Genomic DNA, 25,661 nt, shown 5'->3' with positions numbered 1-25,661 from the left:
CGGGCGGGGTGACGCTTGGCCTGGGAGCGGGGTGGGATCCAGCTCCGCGGCCATCCTGGCTCGGATCTTCATTGACAAGATTGGAGCCGGGCGCCTGGCTGAAGCTTGGAGACGCTCCAGGGGCAGTGAAAAAATGGTGGCGTTTGCCGGAAGATCGAGGGTGCCCTCTGGCGAGGCGAGGCCGCCAGTGAAGGCGGCTCCGCGGTCCGGAGCCAGGAAGGCGGGGAGGGTGGGCGCGGGGAAGGGGCTGGGAGCGAGGGAGAGAAAAACAAGGCCCGCAGGCCTTGGGGAATTGGCCTCCCTCTCCGCCAGACGTGCGTACAAGTGCACCTCTCCCTTCCCGGATCCGTGGCTCTCGGCAGAAATGTCATCCAGATGTTCACAGCCGCCCTCCCCACCGAAGGTTCCGCAGGGAGCTGCGCCAGCAACGCAAAGTCAGCAATTGGCCCGTGCCCATTTCCCAGATGGGTGAGGGGAAGCTTTTTCTCCTCATTCGTTCTTCTTCTCCTCAGCCGAAGCTTCTAGGCCTTTTCCCATGAGAAGATTAGGGAAGGCCAGGCACTTTGCTTTTTCCCCAAAACACGTCGTCACGTTCCTGCGATGCAGTGCTGTTCCTCGCCCCCCAGCACCACCTACCACACTTCACCTCACTCTAGTTCCTGAGAGGTCTGGCTCCTGCTTCTGGGTCCCAGGTCAACATTAATTGAAGGGACACTCACTACATCCGGCTAAGTGGTGATCATTTTACAGTTGAGGAAGCTGAGGCACAGCGAGGTTAGAAGGCCACGCTGCTTGTGAGTGGTAAAGGTGATATGCAACACAGTGTCCAGTCCCTTTAGGGTAGGCATTATTTTCATTTACAATACAGATGAGGAAACCGAGGCATACAAAGTTTGAAAGTAACTTGTCTAAACCCCAACACCCCCTATCAACAGTCCATTCCTGCTCATGTTGTTGTTGTTATGTGTAGGCGAGTCCGACCGACCCATAGCGACCCCTCCTTGGGTTTCCGAGGCAGTATCACTACAGAAGTAGATTGCCCAACCTTCCTTCCAAGGAGTGGCTGGTGGGTTTGAACCGCCAGCCTTCTGGGTAGCAGTCAAGTGTCTTAGGCACTGCGCTACCAGAGCTCCTTCTTTTCCACTCATAGTGACCCTTTTCTTTTGACAGAGTAGAACTGCCCCATAGGAACTCTGGTGGTGTAGTGGTTAAGGCATTTGTGTTGCTAACCAAAAGGTCCGTGGTTTGAACCCACCAGCCACTCCATGGAAGAAAGAAGAGGCAGTCTGTTTCCATAAAGATTTACAGCCTTGGAAACCCAATGAGGGTCTCCATGAGTTGAATTCAACTCAATGGCAGTAAGTTTGGTTTTGGTCTTTGTAGAACTGCCCCACAGTTTCCAAAGCTATAAATCTTAACATCTTTCTCCCATTGAGTGGCGGTGGGTTCAAACCACCGACCTTTTGGTTCCTAGCCAAATGCTTGGATCTAAAGTGTGTATTGCCAAATTCTGTGCACTTACCACTATGTTATACTTCCTCTGGAATTCTGCCATCATTCAAGAAATATTTTTGATGATTTCTATGTGCCCCCCTTTGTTCTAGGCTCTGAAGATACCGCAATGAATAAAACAAACAAAAAAAACTCTGCCTTCATAGATCTTACAGTCTGGAAGCAGGCATAGGGTGGTGGGGGGAGAGGCAATACCAAAAATCGAATCCACTACCATTGAGTCTATTCCGAGTAATAGCCATTCTCATATAGGACAGAGTAGAACTGCCGCATGGGGTTTACAAGGCTGTAAATCTTTACATTTTTCTCCTGTGGAGCAGCTGATGGGTTTAAACTGCAGAACTTTTGCTTAGCAGCTGAGTATTTTAACCATTATGCAACTGGGTCTCCTAATCATAGAATAATATGTGATAAAAATAGTTATAAATTGCTTAAGTATGATTTTTCTTAGATTATAGAAATACTAACAACAAGATTGTTTTATAAAATCTTTCTATACTGAACACATTACTAGTTGAAATGTTACTAGTAACTGAGCGGAAGCCTTTTTTGATTCTTCTCCTCCTTTAATTACTACATTCTCAGTAAAGTTACTGATAGAGGTTCACAAATACTACTTCCCACAATATTGTAACTGAAACACCAGAAAATTTGACAAAATCAGCAACTATCAAAACACAAGCAGCAACGAAAACAACAGCGCATGCTTTTAGAGCTTGCAGATGAAACCATGTGAATCGAAGCATCATTGTAATTGGGTAATGATGACAGCTCTGATTGGAGCACGTTAGAAGGTTCAAAAAGTAAATTAGCATAGAGGTTTATCCTTGCAGGTACATTGATACGTGTAAATTAGATTTATGAAAAATGTTTTTCTTGTTATAACTAACTACAAGGATATCTTTATAAAAAAATAATAAATCTCTGTTGAAACACTGCACAAAAACTTTATAGACAGTCATTTTGGTGTCAACCTCTCTAACAGTGTTACCTGGTGTAGTCTACACCCCCCTTCAATTTCCCGTTACCCTCCAGCCCCCAACTGGTGATGACAGTGCTGGAGGAGGCAATACACTAAATAAATATGTAAATTACATTGTATGATAAAAGATGATAAGTGCCACAGAGAAAACTAAAGCAAGGACGGGGGTGGGGTGGGGTGGGGGTGGGGTGGGGATTAGGAGTACCTAGTTTGAAGGATATTGAAATTCAGAATAAGGTGCTCAGGGACGACCTCACTGAGGAGACCTTTGAGCAAACACTTGCAAGATGGGAGGGACAATTATTATCCTTCTGGACCCCATCTCTACCACATCAGAGTCTCCAGGGATGGGACCCTGACATATGTATTTTTCACATGATTCAGATGTTCAGCAATGTTTGGAAGCCTCTATGCTAGGCCTTCTCTATGCCCAGGGTGAGCACGATTCACCTTCTGCTTTCAGGAAGTTGGGGAAGGAGTGGAAGTGAAGGTCTGGCAACTGGTTGTAAGTATGGCCGTGAGCTTAAAAGAGATGGAAAATCCAAAGATCAATCAATTCCTTCTTCATCTGGTGTCCATGAAGAAGGCAACAAGGTACTCGATGGCATCTAAAGTTCATCCATCTTAGATTTTTGTCAATGCACGTTTCTTCAGAGTAAAATCTAACAGTATTCTCACTGAGAATCAGAGTCAGTGGAGTGAAAGTCTTAGAGGTAATCTCTAAGGGTAATTACAAAGGCAGAAACTGAAGTCCAGAGAGGGCCCTTCCCTGGTTACACAGGTAGTTAGTATCAGAGGTAGGGTAAGAACTCAACTCTGCTGACATCCAGGCCAATACTTTTGCTATCACAAGGCAGTCATACCCAATACATATGTATGGAAAGAATGGTTGAATCGAGTAATTTACTGGATATTTAAAAAATGCTTGCAAGGCAGTCTCAGGGCTGCTACCTCCATCTCCAAGTTCTCACTTTTGACCCATGAATGACCTAACACCCAGGACGACACTTGGGGACATTGCTCACTTTCAGGGCTCTGAGTTCATCTTGTGTAGGTTCCATCTGACAAGTGCCAGGAACCTGGCCAATGGTGTTGACTTGAAGATCTTACTTGGAGAATCTACGAAGACTCAAGAAGACTAGTATCCTCACCTGTCCCACTGAGCTGGAAGTTTGAGGACATCTCCCTCTGCTGGCCTAGGAGAAAGGCCGACACCCAGGAGTTTGTGCTAGAGAAGAATACCCTAGGAAGATCTGGCCTCATAAAGGCACCTGGCTCGCCGCTTAGCACACAGGTTATTTCTCACAAGCCCTTTACCCTCTTTACACTTCAGTGTCCTTGATTTTTGAGTAGAGATATTAGTGCTACTTACATTATGGGGTTGTTGGAAGGATTAAATAAGATATAAAATCTTTGTGCTTTTGAAAGTTCTTACTGCTCTTGATGTATTGGTTTAGTTTCTCTGTAAACTTCTTGAAGGCAGCGATTGTGTATATTGTATTTTAATCATTCATTGTTGTTGTTATGTGCCGTGGAGTCGTCCCCGACTCATAGCGACCCCTCCTTGGGTTGCCGAGGCAGTATCACTACGGAAGTAGATTGCCCAACCTTCCTTCCGAGGAGAGGCTGGTGGGTTTGAACCACCAGCCTTCTGGTTAGCAGTCAAGTGCCTTAGGCACTATGCTACCAGAGCTCCTATTATAAACCATTTATTAGCTGTGGCACCTTGAGTGAGGAACTCTGGTGGCGCAGTGGATAAGACATTTGGCTGCTAACCAGAAGATCCGCAGTTCAAACTCATCAGCTGCTCTGTGTCAGGAAGATGAGGCAATCTACTTCTGCAAAGATTTACAGCCTTGGAAGCCCCATGGGGGTTGCTATGAGTCAGAATCCACGTGATGGCAGTGGGTTTGGTTTGGCACCTTGGCTAAATCTCTCTCTGTGAACCTTGTTTTCTCATCTGTCCAATGGAGATATTAGAACCTATCTTGCTTCCCACACAAGGTTGTTATGCCCCTTATGTGAGCTAATAACTGAAAACCCTCTGTATTTTGCAAAACTCACTGCCATCTAGTCGATTCCAATTCACAGTGACCCCCATTGGGTTTCCAAGGCTGATAAATCTTTTCCAAGGCAGACTGTCCCATCTTTCTTTCACAGAATGGCGGTGGCTTTGAACCATGAACCTTTTGGTTAGCAGTCAAATGCCTTAACCACTACACCACCAGAGCTCCTTAACCCAAAACAAAACTCACTGTCATGAAGTTGGATCTTACTCATAGAGACCCCTACTTGAGTTTCCCAGGAGGCATCTCTATGGAAGTAGATTTCCCAGTCTTCCATCCATCCGGAGTGGCTGGTGGGTTTGAACCACCAGCCTTCCAGTTAGCAGTCAATACCTTAGGCACTAGGAGCTCTGGTATCATAGTGCCTAAGGCACTTGACTGCTCACCAGAAGGCTGGCGGTTCAAACCCAACAGCCACTCCTCAGAAGGAAGGTTGGGCAATCCTACTTCCGTAGTGATACTGCCTCGGCAACCCAAGGAGGGGTCGCTATGAGTCGGGCCGACTGGACGGCAAACAACCACCACCACCACCACCTTAGGCACTATGCTACCAGAGCTCCCCCAGAGCTCCTTAGTACCTCGCAAAGAACTATACAAATGGGAGGGGTCAGTACAATTACTATGACTGATTTGTTGTTGTTGTTATGTGCCCTCGAGTCAGACCCAACTCATAGCGATCCCTCCTTGGGTTTCCGAGGCAGTATCACTACGGAAGTAGATTGCCCCATCTTTCTTCCCAGTAGTGGCTGGTGGGTTTGAACTTCCAGCCTTCTGGGTAGCAGTCAAGTGCCTTAGGTACTACGCTACCAGATCTCCTTATAACTGATTAGTAGTATTGAGCTGCACTTAATAACTGATGTATTTAAACTGAGCTACAAATGCAGAGTTTCTAAAACCTGATATTTTTCACAGCCTTAGCGAACTTTAGTATCTGGAGGGTTCTTATAGAAGCCAATAAGGCAGGATTAGGGAGGGCGTGTGGCACACACAGACCAGTAATAATGCGGCGGCCCCTTTAAATTTTGGGATGTAGGGGCGGAGCCCTCCTTAGCGAAACCGTTGGAGTGCTTTGTTTCCCGGTAGTGACGTTGGAAGGCCGCAGTGATGGAGGACGTGCTGGACCTGGGCGAGGAGCGACGTCGCGGCTCGGCCACCTCCGTGAGGACCGACGTGCAGGGCTTGGGGCCCAGATTTGGCGGGTGGGGAGGAGCCACCTCGCCTCGGCTTCCCCGAGGCGCCTTGCCCCGGCCTTCCCCAGACGGCCGAAGCGGGCGGGCCTGGGCTAAACCAGGCCTAGACCGCGGAGGAGGCGGTCCCTCCGCCCCGCCTCCCGCGCTGCGGGGGGCTCCGCCATTGCTGGCGGGGGCTTTGCTTTCTTTAAAATCCTTAAAAAATAGCAAGTTAGTCCTCCCTTCGCCGTCTTTGGGACCGGTGGAGCATTTCCCAGCCTCTCTTCTCTTTCTGGAGCATCAGGACGGATCTGAGAGAGGGGCCCTGGCCATTGTCGGACTCGCACTCATCCCAGGGCTTATCCCGTGGGCCTAGTCGTTCTAGAAATTCACATCAAAACCTCACTGTGTAATGCGCGGAAGAAAGGCAGGCAGGGCCGGTCTTTTCACCCATAATTCCCCCGGGGAGATGGATGGACTTTATATCCGTTTTGTGGTTAAAGACATCGAGAGTTGGAATTTTTAAAGGGGAGGAGTGGTTAGGCATTTTGGCCTGGAGATCAGAAGGAGCAGAAAACTGTTGGGTGGGCTAAAAACCGTTAATCTCTGTTTGAGCCTCAGTTTCCTGCTCTCCGGAACGCGGAGGTTGCTAAGATACTTGGGCACTTGGAGTTCAGATGAACTGAGATAATGCAAGGGAAGCATTTAGCAGTGCGTGGTGCATGCTGAATTCTCGGAAAAGCTTAGCTGCCATTGCTCCCGAGCCTGATTTACTCAAGGTTATAGTCACTGACGGAGCTAGATTCAAGAAAGGAGTCCTGGTGGCGCAGTGTTTACGCACTCGTCTGCCAACAATTTCGGCAGGTTCAGCCGAAGCGGGAGGAAAGCCTGCTCGGTTTACAGCCGTGGTAATTTTGTGGGGGAAGTTCTCTGTCGAACAGGGTCGCTATGAGTCGGAGCCCACTCGCTGGCTTCAAGTTGCTTTCTAGTTTAGTTTCAGGACTCGAGTTCAGTGCCTTTCCTCCTCAAATACAGCCCCCATCAAACCTTTAGTCAAGATCGTATTTGTTAGAAGGTTGGATCACGTGGAAGATCTAAAGTGTCTGCTTTGAAATCTGTTTTGAAATGCTCTGATGGCATTGGATGTCTTCCAGGGTGCTGGGAAGGCACAGCTCGCTGAGAGAGCTGTGAGGGACAGAGCTGTGAGGGACGGGAGCAAATTGCCTGGGAAGCAGGTTGCTTGACTGACCAAGAGGAAGTTTCGGTCCCCAGGCCTTTCTGCTGTGGGACCTTTTGTAGAACACATTTATGTAGTAAATGTGGTGTTTGTTTACTCATTCTTTCAACAAATATTTACTGAGCCCCTACTGGCTATCAAACATCTTAGATGTTAGGAATATAGCAGTGAATAAAACAAAGTCCCTGCCCTTTAGAGGGCTTAAACAGACTATATTTAAAATATATAAAATCAGGCAGTAAAGTAGTTTTCTATGTTAAACCTGTGGATTTATATAGGGTCTTCAGAAAGTTTAAAACCTCAAAACACTTAACAGGTAGTAGAGAAACCATCTGCAAACAGCACTTAGAGGCCTGATCATTGGATTTTTGTTTTTGCATGCCATCTTCAGGTACTGGATGCTATGGTAGATGAAGGGCAACCATGGGTGAAGGGGTGGAATTGTCTGCCTTGAGAAGAAAACAGAGCCACTTACTATCAGAAAGATTAGATTGCTTCCCTTGTTCCTGAAACCTAAATGGTTGAAGTGAGAATTTGTAGTGTAAACATTACATAAGGGTTTTTATGCAGCTCCTGTGTCACCTCTCTCCTGTAGTGGTATAGTCAGTTGTTAAAACTGTGAAATTGAAATTACATCGTGGTATAGTGGAAAGAACCCAGGATTTGAAGTCCAAAGAAGACTTTGCTCTTAGATTTCTCTCTCATTTAATCATCTTCCTCAGTTTTCTCATTTGTAAGATCATGTCAGTCCTAGTCCCAGCTATCATGAGGGTCAAGTGAAGCCACACCAGATGAGATCTAAAAACCATTAACGCTGGCTTTAAAAGCAAACAAACAAAAATACAAATATATTTTAACACCCATTGGTCTGCCCAAATAAACTTGGGTTGGGAAGCATCTGAGACACTCCAACCCAGAAAGGCTTTGGGAAACACTTGCAAGTTTATTTGATGAAGCAGAACTTGAAGTGCTCTGATTTCCAAAGCTGATAGCTCAAAATTCTTGCAGTAGATTTCCTTTACTGTCTGTAAATGCAGATGTAATTAGTGAACAAAGCAACTGCTGTCTGTATTTCTCTGGTTTGTTACCGTGTTGTGTAAGGTGCTGTTGAGTTGATTCTGACTCAGTGGTGACCCTTTGGACAACAGAACACAGCCCAGTCCTGCACCATCCTCACAATTGCCTTTATGTTTGAACCCATTTTTGCAGCCACTGTGTCAATCTGTCTCATTGAGGGTCTTCTTTGCTGACCCTCTACCTGCTGAGTTTGAAGTCCTCCAGGGACTGGTCTTGCCTGACAACATGTCCAAAGTATGAGATGAAGTCTTGCCATCCTGGCCTCCAAGGAGCATTCTGGCTGCACTTCTTCCAAGACAGATGTGTTTGTTCTGGCAGTCCATATTCAATATTCTTTGCCAACACCGTAACTCAAATGCATCATTTTTTTGGTCTTCATTGTTCATTGTCCAGCTTTCACCTGCATATGAGACAATTGCAGATGTCATGGCTCTGGTCCGGTGTATCTTACCTTGGTCCTCAAGGTGACATCTTTGCTTTTCAACACTTTAAAGAGATCTTTTGCAGGAGATGTGCCCATTGTCTGATTTCTTGACTGCTGCTTCCATAGATGTTGATTGTAGATCCAAATAAAATTAGATCCTTGACAACTTCAGTATTTTTTCCATTTATCATGATGTTGCTTATTGGTCCAATTGTTGCCATAGAATTTAGGAATCTTTTCCATATGCCTTTTTGATAATTGTTATGCAAAGCTGCAGCTTTGAAATTAGGTTTTCATAAAATCCTGTCCACTAGTTGCATATAGTTGATTCTGACCGGTGCACATTGTTAATGCACCCTGCTGCCAAACAACAGGTTGGAGGTTTGAGTCCATCCATCCAGAGGTACCTCAGAAGAAAGGCCTGAAAACCCTTGGAGCACAATTCTACTCTTAAAACACATGGGGTCACTATGAGTTGGAGTTGACTTAATGGCATATAAACTAACAAAAATGAAACCCAAAGCTATCAAGTTGATTATAGCAACCTGTGGTAGTTATGTTTCTGTCACCTTGGCTGGGCCTGGTTGAGTGGCTGGGCAGCTGGTGGTAGTTATTCCCCATGATGAGACTGGCAATCAACTCTATGGTGAGATCTACCAGAAGCAGCTGAGTAGCTGCCTTTGGGTATGTGGTCTGCTTCCCATATATAAGCAGCAGCTTTGGGAATGGTCTCTAGCCTATGGCATGCTTGGACCTGCATGTAGCTGTGTCATTGCTCAGCAGCTTGCCATGCTCTGCCGACCTTGGGACTTAAAAATGGACTTAAGTTAATGGCCTGCCGTGTGGTTTGGTAACATCGGGACTGTGCCTTTTTACTTGTCAACCTTGGGGCTTCTCAGCCTCAGCAGCCAGCAGCTGTCTGAATGAAGAAATGCCTCTAGCTTCAGAGGGCCGGGAGCAGAAGGCAGAGTTGGACCCCAAGGTTGAGGGGCTTTCACCCAGCCCCTAGAGCCTGGCACTTTGAACTTGGACTTAAAGCCTCCAAATTATAAGAATAAACTCCTGTTTGTTAAGGCCATCCCATTTGTGGTATATTCTTGTCAGAACGACACTCGGTAACCAGAACACATCCCTATAGGACAGTGGAACTGCCCCACAGGGTTTCCAAGGTTGTAAATCTTTATGGAAGCAGACTGCCTCATCTTCCTCCTGTGGATTGGATGGTGGTTTCAAACCACTCACCTTTTGGTTAGAGGCCAGATGCCTTAACCACTGTGCCACCAGGGCTCAGTGACAACTCACTAAAACTAACTCACTGCCATCGAGTTGCATTTGACTCATAGTGACCCCCTCCTTGGGTTTCCAAGGCGGTATCACTATGGAAGTAGATTGCCAAACCTTCCTTCCGAGGAGTGGCTGGTGGGTTTGAACCACCAGCCTTCTGGTTAGCAGTCAAATGCCTTAGGCAATATGCTACCAGAGCTCCCCAATGACAACTAGTACTGATAAAATCCTATATATGAATGTGGGAGCCTTTGCTAAACCCTCACCTGAGCTGTGGCATGATGTCTCTGCCTATTCTAGAGAAGCTGTATTTCTGTGGGTAGAAAAGTGATTTTACTTAGTAGTTCATGTGGTAGACAGGGTGTCATTGGCTAAGTTTTGGAAGCAGATTGCCAGGTCTTTCTTCCTAGTCTGTTTTAGGCTGGAAGCTTTACAGAAACCTGTCCGCCATGGATGACCTTGGTATTTGAAATACCAGATGCATAGCTTCCAGCATCATTGCAACATGTAAGCCACCACAGTATGACAGTCACAGGTGGTGTCTGGAATGCTCCTTGGAAGCAAGAATAATGAAACTTCATCTTGTTTACTTTGGACATGTCATCAGTAAAGACCGATCCCTAGAAAGTGGTATCATGTTTGATAAAGTAGAGGGTCAGTAAGAAAGAGGGAAACCCTATTGAGATGGATTAACACAGTATCTACAACAAAGGGCTCAAGTGTATCAAAGATGATAAAGCTGGTGTAGGAGTGAGCAGTGTTTTGTTCTGTTACAGATAAGGTTAGAACTGACTTCAGGTACTTTGAGGATTTGGAGTGTTTTCTAAGAATGTATGAAAGTTACTCAAATCCTGTCCTCCATCATGTTATCATAAATCTAGTCCTTGCTGAATTCTCATTTTAGTCTCTCAAGTCCTGTTTGGGTCAGCAGTGTCCTTCCCTCTCTCCTTACAGGGAGCCAAGATGGGTCGCCGAGCTCAACCAGAGTCATCTCCGACTGAGAGTCAGCCCAGTGGCAAGAATTCCTCTTTGACTCCGACTGGAGAGGTGGGTGCTAAAAAAAGGTCTAAAGAAATGCTCTTTAAGAGTTGGTGATTACTCATGGGAGAAAGAAGGGCTGTTTATGCACAGGGAGACAGTTCAGGGGGCAGGAGTGCATGGAGGGATGGACACAGGGAAGAGGTTAACTATTGGGAGGAAGTGGGAGGGGAGCTGTTGCATTGTGGTAAACTCTAGTCAATGTCATGAGACGTGTGTGTGTGTGAACTGCTGTATGGAAAGTGAATTTGCTCTGTAAACTTTCACCCAAATCACAATGGAAAAAAAAAAGTTAGTGATTATTTAATAAGCAAGAATTTGGTATTCCTTATTTCTTTTTAATGCCAACCCCTTCTCCGGTCTTGATGTGGGAATTCCCTTCCTTGGCATTTATCCTATTAGCAGAAAACGAAAGAGGCATGCTAAGGTTCAGTTACACGGTTGGACATTTGCTCTCAGTGTTGACCTGCATGCACTTCCTGTATTTTTCAGGCAGGAAGGGGACCAGTACTGACCTTCCTTACCTGGAAGCTTTTCCTAGTGGCCTAGAATTATGAGAATCTGCCCAGCTTGTTTTTGGAGGGTGGGTCGTCCTGATGAGCAGTACTTTTTGTGGCAGGACACTGCCCCATTTCTATCCAGAGGGAGATAGTTGTGGCTGTTGACTCAGAGCCCCTTTTCCTCTTCCTCTTGTCCTTTTTTTTTTTTTTTTTTTACCTTTTTTGAGGAGGGATAGATGCCTTTTTCAAGATTTAGCCTCGGGGTCATCCTCTTTATCAGCTCTTCTCTAACTTCCAGGCAGACGTAGAGCTCCTTCCTCTCAGTTCCTATAGTACCTAGTGTATGCTGATTGTCTATATGTCTGCCACTGTAGACAGTGAGTTGTCAGGCACCAAGAAACCTGGCTTGTCTAGCTTATTGGCCCATAGAAGGTTTACAACAGACGAGGGGATCCAGTCTGAGAAATTTAAAGGGCCAGGGAGGTAAAATAAATGAATGAAGGGTCCCTCCTTGGGTTTCCAGGCGGTATCTCTGCGGGAGTAGATTGCCCAGTCTTCCTTCTGAGGAGTGGCTGGTGGGTTTGAACCGCCAGCCTTCTGGTTAGCAGTCAAATGCTTTAGGCACTATGCCACCAGAGCTCCCAAGTAAAGGGCACATGAGCAAAATATGCTAGGTACAAGACACAGACACACTTATGTGTCATATGTGGGAATTTCCACTTTTAGAGGAATTCAGTTCTCTGTTTTCTTGTCTATGTGGTCCTCCATTCATTGTTCGTTTTCTCACTTAGTATAACAGTAGAGATGTGGAGAATCATGTTTTACTCTAACATCCATACCCGTTCAGAGAAACTAAGTGCTTACCTTTAGCCTCACTACCTGGCAGATAGCAGGGATGGGGTGGCATAATACGAAAATGGAGCACATGCTCCCCCTCCGAAGGGGCCAAATGTTACTTAGCCACAGCTGATGGATGCTGTGGGGAACACAAGCCCACTTTTGCTAGAACTTGTGATTACTCAAGAGATATTGGCAGTCTAGCATTTTACATGAAAGCCGCAAGTTTTTGGAGATTAGCAACTTAATTATAAAAGTCAAAACCCTACTTAGGTTAGAACTGGCCTGTTGGTTGTCAGTTTGTGACTTTGGTCATGGTACCTCCATTATAATACTTATTATATTGTATTGTAATTATAGTCAAGTGCTACATAATGTCCATTAGGGCAATGACTGACTGCATATATGTCCTTGGTCCTATAAGGTTACAGTAGAGCTCAGAAATCCCAATGAGAGAACAGGAGTAGTGGCTATGACCAGATGTAGTGCATGCAACAGCTTCCCACACACAACGTGTGTTTCTCATGTCTTTTGTATACAAAGTTATGCTGCCAGGTATATAATGGTACAGTACATATATAACCTGTAATATATATGTCTTGATAGTCATAATAAATGCCTATGTTACTGGTTTATGTATACATTGTACTTTCTATTACTTATTTACAAATAAAAGGTTTATCATGTAACAGTATATGCTTCAACTCATAGGCAGCAGCATCCAATCTTGTGTATCACACATTTCTTGAATGTTGTAGCATGACTTCTGTTTAATTTTCTTTTGAAAATAGTACTGTCAAGTGCATCATGGCTTCCAACACAGCAAAACCAGTGCTAATTATAATAGCAGCAAGAGGCAAAGGAGAAGTATCAGTTTGGTTAAAAGGTTGTTAAACAACTTGAAGGTAGAAAATCAGTGAATGTTACTGCTCACGATTTAAGCATGTTCCCACAAGGTCCAAACCATGTAACATCCTATTTTGTAGAAAGTACTGTGGATGGGAGCTCTGGTAGCATAGTGCTTAAGGCACTTGACTGCTAACCAGAAGGCTGGCAGTTTAAACCCACCAGCCACTCCTCGGAAGGAAGATGGGGCGATCTACTTCCGAAGTGATACTGCCTCGGAAACCCAAGGAGGGGTCGCTATGAGTCGGGTCCGACTCAACGGCACATAACAACAACAACAACAACAACACTGTGGATGTTAAGTGACATATGACTATATATGTTTGGTAAAATGTGAGCTGGAAGGCAGAGCTTGTGTATAATCATTGTACTACTCCCTTGTCTCTCGGAAGGAAGATGGGACAGTCTACTTCCGTAGTGATACTGCCTCAGAAACCCAAGGAGGGGTCGCTATGAGTTGGGTCCGATTCGATGGCATATAAAAACAACAACAACTCCCTTGTCTGTCACAGTGCCTGGCACATAACTGACTAGATTATGAGATAGATGAAGTACCTAGTGTGTAATGAGTGCTCTTAGAAGCTGAGTCGGAGCTCCAGGGTCAGGGGTGGTCAGGTAGTAGAGCATTAGGGGCATCATTGTCGGAGGTGGTGGCATAATGTAGAAAGATGATGAAAGAAGCTGTACCAGACCCATCCCTGGCTCACAGGGAGCTTGAACTGCAGTCATGTATGTCTTTAAGGAGAAAATGGAGAGGCAGATGACTGGGTTAATGGAAGCCTACGCTTAGCCTCTGGCCACTTTAGACTGTTCGAGACGGGTATAGGACGATCTGTCCCAACACAGATCATTCATTCATTTATTCAACAAATGTTTATTGAAGTTTATTGTGTCAGGCACCATTTTAGGTACTTGGCATATTTCAGTGAACAAAGGAGACAAGATCCCCTACCATAATGAAACTTCCATTCTAGTGAACATTGGCAAGGAAGACAGTCTATTATTGTGAAGAGGGTTATAGCCAACAGTTAGGTGAGTGGACCTCTAGTGGACCAAGATGTCCTGGAGTGCCCTGATCAGGCCTTGGAACTGTATAGCATGAGCCCCATGCTGTGTCAGCTCCTAGGGTGGGCTCATAGGCATGCTCACCTCCCTTCCCCTCTGTGGTTCCTGAGCGAGGGCTGGTAGCACAGACATGTAACGTGAAAGTCACAGCGTGTAATGAACCTTTCAGGATTTCATTCCTTCAGGAATGCCTTCTCATTTTTCCCAGAGACATTTACGTTTTTTTTTTTTTTCCAGGTATTAGCATTTTTCTGGAAGAACATGATGAAAGTCATTCTGATGAAAGTCATTGTGTTCCTTACTCAGCTGGGTCCTCTGAAAGCAGAATGGCATTCAGGATTTCAGGATTCCAGGATCCTTCTCTTCCTGGGTTAATTGAGGTTTAAAGTAGTGTGGGCAGCCTCCCACGGGACCAGATGCTTACTGTGCTGTGTGGGACTTTTTGGCTGTTTCTTTCTAAAATTAGATCCCAAGACTTGTGTGTGTGCCCATTTACATTCCAATTCTGAGTGTATTACTTAATGTATTTATTTTTACTCTCTTGCTGACTATCTTCTAGAATGAAGATATCCATGAAGAGGTGGATGTGGTACCTGGGGGCTGTTAGGCATACCAGAGTTACTTTAAAGTTAAATAGGAATTAGTTTAAACGGACGGTTATTTTAAAGCTGGTAGTAGAGTTGGGCGCACTGGTGAAGGAAGCAGAGAAGCATCTGCAGGAAGAGAGGGGACACAGGACTTGACAGGAGAGGACTGGGGCTTGAGACTAGGCTCTAGTAAGTACCTGTTATTTTACTGCTCTCTAATCTGCTCTTTCAGTATCTGTAAAATGATGACAATAACACCAGGTTGATGTGGAGATTAAATTAAATACACATTTAAAAGTATATTAATAAACTATAAAATAGTGTATAACATTCATTTAGTAGATCAGTGAGTGAATGTGTGTTTGGACAGGGCTTTACTGTTTTTATGAAAGAGTAGCAAAGAAAGAGGAGGTAAGCCTGGGTTTGTCTGAGAACTGATTTGGAAGTCTTAAAAGGCTCATTTATCTGTAGGTTGACTAGTAATCCAGGGAAGAGTGTGTGGGTTTCCAGTTTTGTTGGTTATTCTTTATGAGCACAAGCCTTGGAGTCATGCAGACCTGGGTTGAAATCCTGACTCTGCCACACATTAGCTCTGTGACTGTGAGCAAGTTACTTAACCTCTAAGTCTCAGTTTTCTCATTTGTAAGGCAGAGATCAAAATACAACCTAATTCATAGAATGACTAGAAAGGAAAAATGAGATAGGAAAGCCCTTAACACAGTATCTGATTTATAAGTACTCAATATGTTGCCAACCATTATTATTTCTCTAGAAGTTGAGTGTCATTTTTATTCTCTTTATATTTCTGTACTAAGGTGGAAGGGCACAGTGCCTATAATTCAGTACTAAGGCATAGTGGCTGGACTGGCATTCCTGCGTGGTGGCAGTTGGCTAGAACTAGTAAGGCGCTCCCTTATCTGAGGCCTGCCCTCTCCATTTCACTTCTTACTTGAATACACCTGATCCGATTTACTCACCTGTGTGATCTGCCTGGCTCCTGTTTCCACTTCGTGCTGCTTCAGGGTGGATTGATTTTCAGTATCTTTCTGTATCTGTTAGAGTGAATTTGGCTACAAGCAGCAGAAACTCAACTCTGGTGCTTTAATCAAACAGGAGTGATTTACCTCACACAGCAAGAAGTCCATGGTGGGCAGAGCAGGGCGGGTACACCCACTGGAGGACAGAGGATGTCCTGCATTGCCGTAGCCCCTTCCAGCTTCCTGCCTGCCATTGGATTTTGAACTTTAGTACTCACGGTTGTAAGACATCATCTCCAGATCTGCATTCTAGGTGAGAGGAGGGGGGCCAATGGAAACGTTCCAGGGGTATGCCAACTATGTGTGCCCCTTTTTTTATGAGGAAAACAATAACCAGAGACTTCAACAAGCAGGCTTCTAGTTATATTTGATTGATTAGAACTGAGTGTTGTCACACCCTAAGTTTCAAAGGAGTTTTTGAGTACAATGTTACACCTGTAAAGTTGGGCTTTCCTGCTGAGGGAGAAGAGGAAAACAGCTACTGAGTAGGCACTTCACAACTGATGTGTCAGTTTATACAAAGATATTTTTCTTAGGCTTTGGGTATAAAAGGAAAGAAGTACTTGTAGTAGCTAAAAAAAATCCACATTCCTTTCCAGTTTTCTAATTTAAAGTTTTGTAGCGTTCAGTGAGAAATGTTACGCCCTGAAGCGCCATGATACCTGATTGCGTCACTGGTGTGATTCTTAATGTTCCTTCTTCCAGTCTCCGTAAGCCCGTAGGGCTCTCTTCCTAGGGAGTGCCTGTAGCTCACAGCCACTGATTAAACTATGCCACCCTCTCAGGGACAGCAGGCAATGTCTCTCTATTTGCCTGCTCATTCTATGATAAATTTCAGAGAACTCAGTTATCTAATGTTACAGGTTTACCAGAAAGATGAACTCTTCATGTAGTTTTACTAGCTCAGAGTTGATTAGAGTTGTACTTTCTTCATAAGGATTGTCTCGAAGCTCAAATAAGGTAATGTGTGTAAATTCTCAGCACTGTGCCCTGCACATGGGAACCGCTCAAGAAATGGTAAGTAGTAAGAAAGTTTTTTTTTTTTCTTCTTTTTTTCACTATCCCAAATCAGGCTTGAATCTACCAGAAATAGAGCTCAGTTAATAGTTCAGGTTGACATTACGGTTCCTGAATATTTCGCTGGAAGATGAATGTTGACATACCTGCAGTGTATTACTTGCTCTAGATGAGCAGCTCTGGTGTTAAACTGGATTTCTCTGGCTGAGCCTTCAACTTCTCTTGATTCAGATGATTCTGCTGTGACAGCTCCTGCAGGAGAACAGCTGGACACTTTCTTCATCAAGTTACATTCTGGTAAAGTTACACAAAGACGAGGGTGACCTGTCTTTTGGATGAGCATCTCTCATTTGGGTCTAAACAGCTTTTTAGCTTAGCTTTTATTTTGAGGATTAGAAAAGTACAATAGTATTTGTAGTTTATGTTGTAACAGTTGCTATCTGTTAATTACTTTACATGCTGTGTTCTATTTAAACATTGTGATAGCTCTTGAAGCGAGTACTAATATTAATACATTTTAGCCCTGAGGACTCACTCAGACCTTGATAGCTTGAGTACCTTGTCCAGGGCCATTCAACTTAATCTCTAACTCTAGCCATGTCTCTCTGACTCTAGCCTGGTGCTTAACCTAGCCTCTTCTACCTGCTATACATGTAGCAGACCACTCAGGAGAGAAGAGGCTTTTGGAAAGAGAGCCTTTTGGGTTATTCTATTGGAATTTTTTTGGAGTGGGAGTAAGTTCTCACTTGATCACCCTTGTGCATCCAGTTGTCCGTTGAAGTGCATGAGTCACAGCTGTTCCCCTTCTCTTCCCCCCCCATTCTCTGTTCCTCCAAGGATCAGAACTGAAAGTTAGCCAAATTCTCTAGCAGGAATCTGAGAAATGCTGCTGGGCTCTTGTTCCCAAATTAGGCCAATTTCCTCATCCCCCAGCAGCTTCCCTCAGCTGGAGCTCCCTTGGTGCTTTGCATTACATCTCTTGCCCTCCGCCTGTTCCCTGACTGGCCTGCCAGCTGGGCAGTTATTTTCAGCCCAACAGGGTTATCTGCTGACCCTTTTTGGTGACATTTTTCTTCTTTCTCACAAAAATAACTTTTCTGATTGGTCACATTTTTCAACTTTTTTTGTAGTTCCTTTCCAATTGGCTGGATCGAATGATGCCCCGATAACGTTGTCGAAGAGGGATGTGGGGAATTTGATGTCGAACTGTTCATGAAGAATGTGTTTTCCACACTTAATATTTATGTCATGCTTTGCATGGTTTGTTTGAGAACTCTCCCTTGGGGTGGGCAGATGTGCATCACTAACCCATCCCTGGGTCTGGCCGCTGTGTGGAAGGGAATGTTGTCTCAGGGTCAGGCCTGTGATTAGAAATTTAGAGATTCTGCCCCAGTGCTGGCTCAGGCTCTTGCAGGGCCCCACACAGTGCACGTTCATAGCCTGTTGGTTAAGCAGGGAATCACACGTGCTGGCTTCCTACAAGTCCTGGCGTGAAAGCTGGTCTTAAAGAACGCTTGACGAGTCTCTTCCTCACCAGTGGGGAGGATTAAATGAGAGATACATGCGAAGCCCTTTGCCCAGTGCCTGACATGTCATAAGTGCTCTGTAAATTGGCTGCTGTTGTTATCTGCACAACCTAAAAAGTAGAAAGGATTACTATTTTACTTTTAATCTCAGCTCTGCCAATTATAGATATATATTCCTTGGACAAGTTCTTAACTACTCTAAGCCCATTTCCTCATCTGTTAAATGGTGCTAGTAGTACCTGTGTCATAGAGTCATTGGGGAATTAATGTATAAAGCTAGTAAAACAGTGGCTGACACACGCTATTACTGTCATTACTTTGTCATGTAAGAATTAGAAAATATTTATCAGTTTATCTTAAGTGTAAGATAGGGAGATGGTCCTATTTTATAGAACCAGATTTAATTGGCTCTTAAGGCAAAGAAACATCTGGGTGAGGAGTCCTTTTGCTGGGATTCTTTCTGCCACTTGAGACCCATTTTATTTGTCTCCTCTAGTAGTATTTCTGCCTATGTCATTGACCAGTTGATACCTTCCATCTTTTTTCTAAAACCCTGTATGTAGACTTTGGCAGTCTTTCCAAACAATAATTCTAAGTTGCTTACCTGTGCCAAAATAGATGGGTAGAAAATGAGAGCAGGTGATCTCTGGGACCGTGAAGTAGAGGCTTACCATCTATCAGTTAATTCACTTAGAAAATTTGGTTGAGGATTCTATGCCAGGCGTTGTGCTTGTATCTGGGAATACAGTGATGAACCAAGCATGCTTTCTGACCTCTGGAACCTTGATGTTTGAGAGAAGTGCAATGGTTGGGAGTGAACACAGAAAGATACAGAGGTACCGTGTTTAGCCTCTTTTATTCTTGGGGGCGTCTGGAGAGGTAGTCCAGGAAGAAATCATGTTTCAGCTGAGACTTGAAGGATGAGTAGAAATTAGCCAAGAGGAGATGGGTGGAAGAACATCCCAAGTAGAGGCATGAGCCTGTGCCAAGTTCTGGAGGTGAGGGGGAGAGCACATGGTCTGCTGGATTTGTTACTGGAGCAGTTGACCATACATGTGATGCAGTGGTGGTCATCAGTGACTTTTGCAAGTTAATGAGAAGGTTTACAAGCACTCAAAAACCAACTCCTTTGCCTTTTATGATAAATTAGCCATATGTGGCCAATATTTGTTACATGATACTGAAATAATTGCTAATATTTTAAATATTTAAAATTTATTGCTAATAAATCCAAAAATAGTTTGGATATTTTTCTAGCCTTATCTTTCATTGCTGCATCTTCAGTATAGCATTAAACTTCTCTTTATGTATTTGCTCACTGATCAAGAAAACTTCTGAGATGTGCTCAAGCACAGCATTGATAACTTGGAACTCACTCTCCTGGTTTATTTGGCATAAGGTGCTGAGTTAATTAGTAATTTGTAGTGTTCATAATTCATTTGTGTCCTACCAATTCTTAGCTTCCTCTGAGTATAGATTGCTACAGTAACCCTAGGAGAGAAATCTACCCCTTTGAAATGCTGTCTATTGTGGAAGTAATATGAAATTTGTCATGATCCGATAAGATCTAGAAAACGCCTTTAGTTTTCACAAAATAGTAGACTGTGTCACTCAGATACGACCAATTACAAGTATATGCTACTTACTTGATAGAAATATGTGTAAATGAATCAATGCAAATTATTAGTGCATTGCTTCCAGAAAGATGAGAACCCCTAGCTTAGACTTCTGAGCATCTTTGCTATGCATTAAAAAAAAAAAAAAAAAAAAAAAACATGTGATTTAATAACCACAGGTGGTATCTGCCTAGGATCCATACCAGAGGACTCGGCTCTGTTCTAACAGTGAAATTGGTTTGACTCCTATTTGGAATAAGTAGACTATTGACTTTTTTTGGTATGTGAAAATTTTTATGGTGGTGAGACTTCTGTTGTAATGATAATTGACTTCTATTCAGGCAAGCTTCCCAGAGCAAAGATGTCTCAGAATCTAGCATTCTTGTTAGGGAAAAAAATGAAATCAGGAATTAGAGAAATTGTTTAAGCCATAGCATCTCACCTGGATTGCTGTAAGCTGCCTCATAACTGTCTCTCCTCTGACATTCCTGTCCTCCTGCAGTTGGGCAGGTGATCTTATCAAAATGTACATCAGCCATTTCACACTCAAGCATAAAACCCTTTAATTGGATACTTTTACACTTAGAATATGAAAATCCCAAATCCTTAAACCTGTGTGATTTGGGCCTTGGCTGTATGTCTAGCCTCATTTTATACCTGGCACCTTGTGCAGTCATGGTGACCTTTTTTTCTTTGCTCATGTACTTACTTTTGCCTCTAATACTTACCCCTACTCTCTGCCATGCTGTCTCTTACATATCCTTTGGGTTCAGCTTAAATAACACTTCTTGAAAATAAAAAAAAGAACACCCCCTAATTTAAGTTAGCTCCTCTGTTATGCTCTTGTAGCATTTTTTACTTTGTTGCCCCAACACAAATAGGTTGAAACTATTTGTGCAGTTATTTAGCTTCATCTTCCCCACTAATTGCAAGCTACAGAAGTGCCTATTCTTTGTGCTCAGAACTTGGCACTTTGTAGGTCCTCAGTCAGTAGTCAGTCCTCAGTCATTCTTAAATGAACAGGGCAGGGAACAGGTATAGGGGAAAAGGATGCATTCAGTTTGGGGACAAGTTACTTTGAGGTGCCTGTGACACTAGCAGTGGCAGGTGTCTGGAAGGTTTGGACACGTGGGACTGATACACTGGATTAGGCTCTGGGCTGGAGAGAGATTTTGAAGTTACTAGCATTGAAGTGGTAAATGAACCCAACTATCTGAGAGTTTCCAGAGCAAGAAAGAAGAGGGCCTCGGACGGAATCTGAGGAACAGACAGTCAAAGAAGGGCTCCCAAAAGGAGATTGAGGAGGAGTGGCCAGAGGGTAAGAGGGAATCCAGACATCTGTGATATCCAGAGGCCAAGGTCAGAGAGTCAAGAAGGAGGAGTAGCCAACAGTGTTTGATGCTGCCAAGAGGATCCAGGTGAGGCCTGAATTGGGATTTAGCAGTAAGAGGGTCTTTGTAGTGTGAGTGGAGTAGTCAGAGAAGGAGCCATGGATGCCTGGCACTATACCACACATTTACAAGATTCACTTAGTAGATTCTCAGTAGATATTTGTTGAAAGAATTCAGTGAGTAGATTAGGGTATGCATGCACTCACCACCAAATGTAAAAGGCTTCCTAATACCTCTGGCTCTTTCTCTTACTGAGCCTTTCTGTTTTCTCTTTTTCCTTCCCTACTTCTCTTTTTTCTGTATCTCTTTCTATTTTCTCTCAACTGCTGATAACAGAGAACTTGTTCCTTTGAACTTATTTTTGCTTATCCATTTATATATATATCATTATTGACAAATTTATGAATAGAATTTTATTCATTCATTCATTCATTTATTCACTTATTTATCCCACATTTAACATACACTTTCCAATACAAAAATGAGTAAGGTAATTTCATATTCTAGTTGGAGAACCACATACTTAGACAAAAAAATTATAATCGCTAAGTTGTTGTTGTTGTTGTTGTTGTTGTTAGGTACCATCGAGTTGTCTCCAACTCATAGTGACCCCATGCATAGCAGAACGAAACACTGCCCAGTTCTCCTCCAGCTCCATGATCCTTGCTATACTTGAGCCCATCGCTGCTGCCACTGTGTCTGTGCATCCTGTTAGTCCATCTCGTTGAGGGCAATTGCTAAGTAGTTTCAGAAAATGGGAACTCAGGAAGCAGCTAACCCTGCCTGGGTATGAGGAAAGGCTTCCTAAAGGAGGTGACTCTTAAAGTGAGTTAAAATGAATGAGTAAGAATTTGCTAATGAGAGGGAAGATCAGTTGCAGAAAAGGACATTTCTGGCAGTGGGAAAAGCCTGTCCTAAGGAGCTCTGGTGGCTCAGTGGTTAAACACTTAGCTGCTCACTGAAAGGTCAGCAGTTAGGACCCACCAGCCGCTCCATGGGCGAAAGATGGGGGCAGTTCTACTCCATTCTACACGGTTGCTGTGAGTCAGAATTGACTTGATTGAGGCAGGTTAAGACATGGCATGGTAAAGGTACCTCGTGTTTTCACAGCATGGTGACCAGTGTTGTATACTGGGAACATACGCCTTGTGTTCCAAGTACAGGAATTTTGAATTTTTTTTTTTTTGGTACATTGTAAGGAGCCCACAAAGATTTAAAAGCAGGGAATGACATTACTGACGTTGTTTTCTAGGAAGATAAATCTGTCAGCTACGTGGAGGATAGTCTAGAGTCTAGAATGGGGAGAGATTGTTGGCAGGGAGAACAGTAGGAGGCAGTTGGCGGAGTCCTAAGAGATGATGAGGCATGAACTGAGGCTCTGTTCCCAAACTTCAGGCATTTACAGACTATTTACAGTATGTGCTATCCACATACCACTTACTTTATAATTAATTTAAATTTTTTCTTTAAATCAACTCATCTTTTTTACTTACAGTAATTATATAAAGAAACCTTATCAGTGCAATTATAGTTTGTGATAGTTACATTTTTCCTAATCTACATTAAAATATGCACGACTTTTTTTATGTTTCTTATCAATTTTTTTCAGATTTTATTTATTTTGTTGTTATTGAGAATATACACAGCAAAACATACCAATTCAACAGTTTCTGTGTGTATAATTTCCATTGATTGTATTCTTTGAGTTGTGCAACCATTCTCATCCTCATTTTCTGAATTGTTCCTCCCTCATTAATAAACTCATTGTACCCTAATGTTCCTATCTCATCTTTTGATTATTGTTGTCAGCTTGATTCCATATAGATAGTTTTTAAAAGACCATACTCCCCAAGGCAGGCCTTTCTTAATAGGTAAGCTAATATTGTTTGGTTTTAAGACTTACGGGCATATTCTTGGTTTACAGTTTAAAGATTATTTTGGCAATAGTGTCAGGGGTTCATCTGTCCTACATAGCTCCAGAAAGTCTAGAGTCTGTGAGTATTTGAAATTCTTTTCTGCATTTTCCCCCTTTTGATCAGGATTTTTTTGGAATCTTTGATCAAAATGCCCAGTAATGCTAGCCATGCACCATCCAGTTCTTCTGGTCTCATGGCAAAGGAGACAGTTGTTCATGGAGGCGATTAGCCACATACTCCATTTCCTCCTATTTCTGACTCCTCCTTACTCTGTTGTTCCAGGTGAATAGTGATCAATTGTGCCTTGAATAGCTGCTTGCAAGCTTTAAAGACCCCAGGCACCAGTGTTTCTCTGCTAGTCATAAGGTTTTCCTTGGCCAATCCTTTGAGAAGTCGATGGCCTCTTCCTTCGTCCTTGTCTGTCTCAGTCTGTAAGCTGCGTAGAAACATGCACCATGTGCAACCCTGCTAGCATTTGAAACACTGATGGCACATCCTCAGGCCTCACAGCAACATGCAAGCCACTACAGTATGACAAACTGACAGACAAGTTTGTCTCCCTTAGCTGTTAGAAACCTCTCCACCCTCCCCTTACATGGATCCTGCGGCTCTGTCTCGGTCCCTGGCTTTTTAACCTACTTCCTGCCTCTTGGGCTGGGGTGGGGACTATTGGACATAGTGTATGTTAATTTGCTAGTCGTGACCTTGCACTTTGCTTATAGTATCTTCCCTTTGGGCTTGTACAACCTAGGCAGAATAAAGAAGAACTGCAGACCTGGAGCAGTTTTAATAAAGTGAATTGAGGTGAACATTGCCAGGGATGCTCTCTTGGTCTCACATGATAGGGGTCCCCTGCCCCTGGTTTAATGCTGCTTTCATGCTACATCCATTTCTTTTCCATCATCACCCTTGAGGAGGCTTGTGAGAGATCAGGTTTCTGCAAGCATCAAGGTTTTAGTATCATCTTGCTCCAAGTTGTTCTCTGGATTTGCTTGAGGTAGCAGGTCTAGACTGTGCTTACACACAGTCACTGAGTCACAGGTGCCAAGAGGAGCTGCTGCGTAGAGTGCTGGGAATTCACACCCTCACATCGTGCACGTTGCTCACTATATCCATGCCAAATAGATTTTAAGAAACCGAAAGGATTTAAGACAGTGACAGAAATCTCTATGTTTGATTTGTGATAAAAGTTGAAAAGAATGTTTTATGTTGGCTAAATGGCAACTAGTGTGGGGGAATGTGACATTTCTCTGTGAGTGTTTGGAAGGAGTAGATCCAGGAAGAGGGGAGAGCTGATTTAGGATGACCCAAAGGGATGTAATTGAGATTTAAGAGGATGCGCTCCAAGTAGGAAACCGGGGATGAATTTTAAGAATGATTTTCAGGTCTGAGATCTGTTGTCTTTGGTTAAGTCTTTTCAGCGAACTGCTGGCAGTCCTATCCCATGAGTCATTTAAAGTGGGCAGTTGGATGAGTTTGTACTGAAATGAGATTTTATTATAGGGCATGTGTAGTCTCATCTGGGGAGGAGTGACACCACTGGAGTGATTGCCAGTGATTGTATGCACTATTACCATCCTGAGCATCACATTTATTTCCCAGTGAGCAGCTCAGCTGTGGTTCCTGTTCTAGATTCAGGCAATTTTAAAGAATTGCTCTGTCTTCAGGGAAGCGGAACTAGGTAAGAATCCGCTCTCTGGAGTCAAGTATGTGCAAGGCAGTCCCAAATAAAAGGCCTTCCAATACTTGATTACCAAAACATTTCCATCGTTTCAACTGTATGTATTGGGATTTCTCCAGAAATAATTATTTCTGGTAAATAATATAATGACCACAGTCATCACCATTTATTAAGTGTCTGCTCAGTGCCAGAGATTGCCTCTGATGATCTATAAGGGACTCATGAGGAAAAGGAAGCTTAGTGAATTTGTGGGTAGCCCAAGGTTACCCAGGTAGAAAATGACAGTGCTAGGACTTGAACCCAGGACTGTCCTTCCCTCCACTCTCCCTCATCTTCCCCTTGCTCTTTTAAAGACTAGCTTTTCTCCTTACTTCCTTCTGGCAGACTCACTTCTCTCCATTTAGTTTCTCATTCTTTAATCTCTTTCACCATGGTATGAAGAGAATCTCTTGTGTCATGTGGTAAAGACACAGGTCCTTCCAAATACAAAAATTTATATTGAATTCAGTTTAACAGTTTAGCACAGTGCATAAGCTGTTATAGCTTATATTTGGCATCACTTTTTAATCCTGACTTTGCCCTTATCCCTTCCCATCTCCTTCAGTCTAAGCCACAGCTTGCCTAAGTAAAGAGGCAAAGATTAGACCAAGGTACTTTCTCTTTCCTCCTATGATGTTACTGGCACATACTTATTATTGATAGAAACATCTTACTTTGTACCCAGAAAATCAATGAAGGAGACAGAGTCCTTTCAGTTTGGTCTTTCCAGATCTAATCTTTTTTTTTTTTTTTT

General features: G+C 43.6%; 1 protein-coding gene across 1 annotated transcript in view; it reads left to right on the top strand.

The window, feature by feature from the left end:
• Positions 1 to 5,664: 5,664 nt before the first annotated feature.
• Positions 5,665 to 25,661, top strand: part of IFT43 (intraflagellar transport 43) — a 116,094-nt gene continuing 96,097 nt past the window's right edge. The window contains exons 1-2 of the mRNA XM_007941413.1: positions 5,665 to 5,718; positions 10,706 to 10,798. Of these exons, the coding sequence (XP_007939604.1) occupies positions 5,665 to 5,718; positions 10,706 to 10,798 (147 nt within the window). The remainder of the gene's footprint in view (positions 5,719 to 10,705; positions 10,799 to 25,661) is intronic.

The sequence above is a fragment of the Orycteropus afer genome, unplaced genomic scaffold, assembly GCF_000298275.1.
Source record: "Orycteropus afer afer isolate SDZICR_OR568_19922 unplaced genomic scaffold, OryAfe1.0 scaffold00079, whole genome shotgun sequence".
NCBI lineage: Eukaryota > Metazoa > Chordata > Mammalia > Tubulidentata > Orycteropodidae > Orycteropus > Orycteropus afer.
Note: the sequence above shows the minus strand (reverse complement) of the source record. Positions and strands in the feature narration are given on the sequence as shown.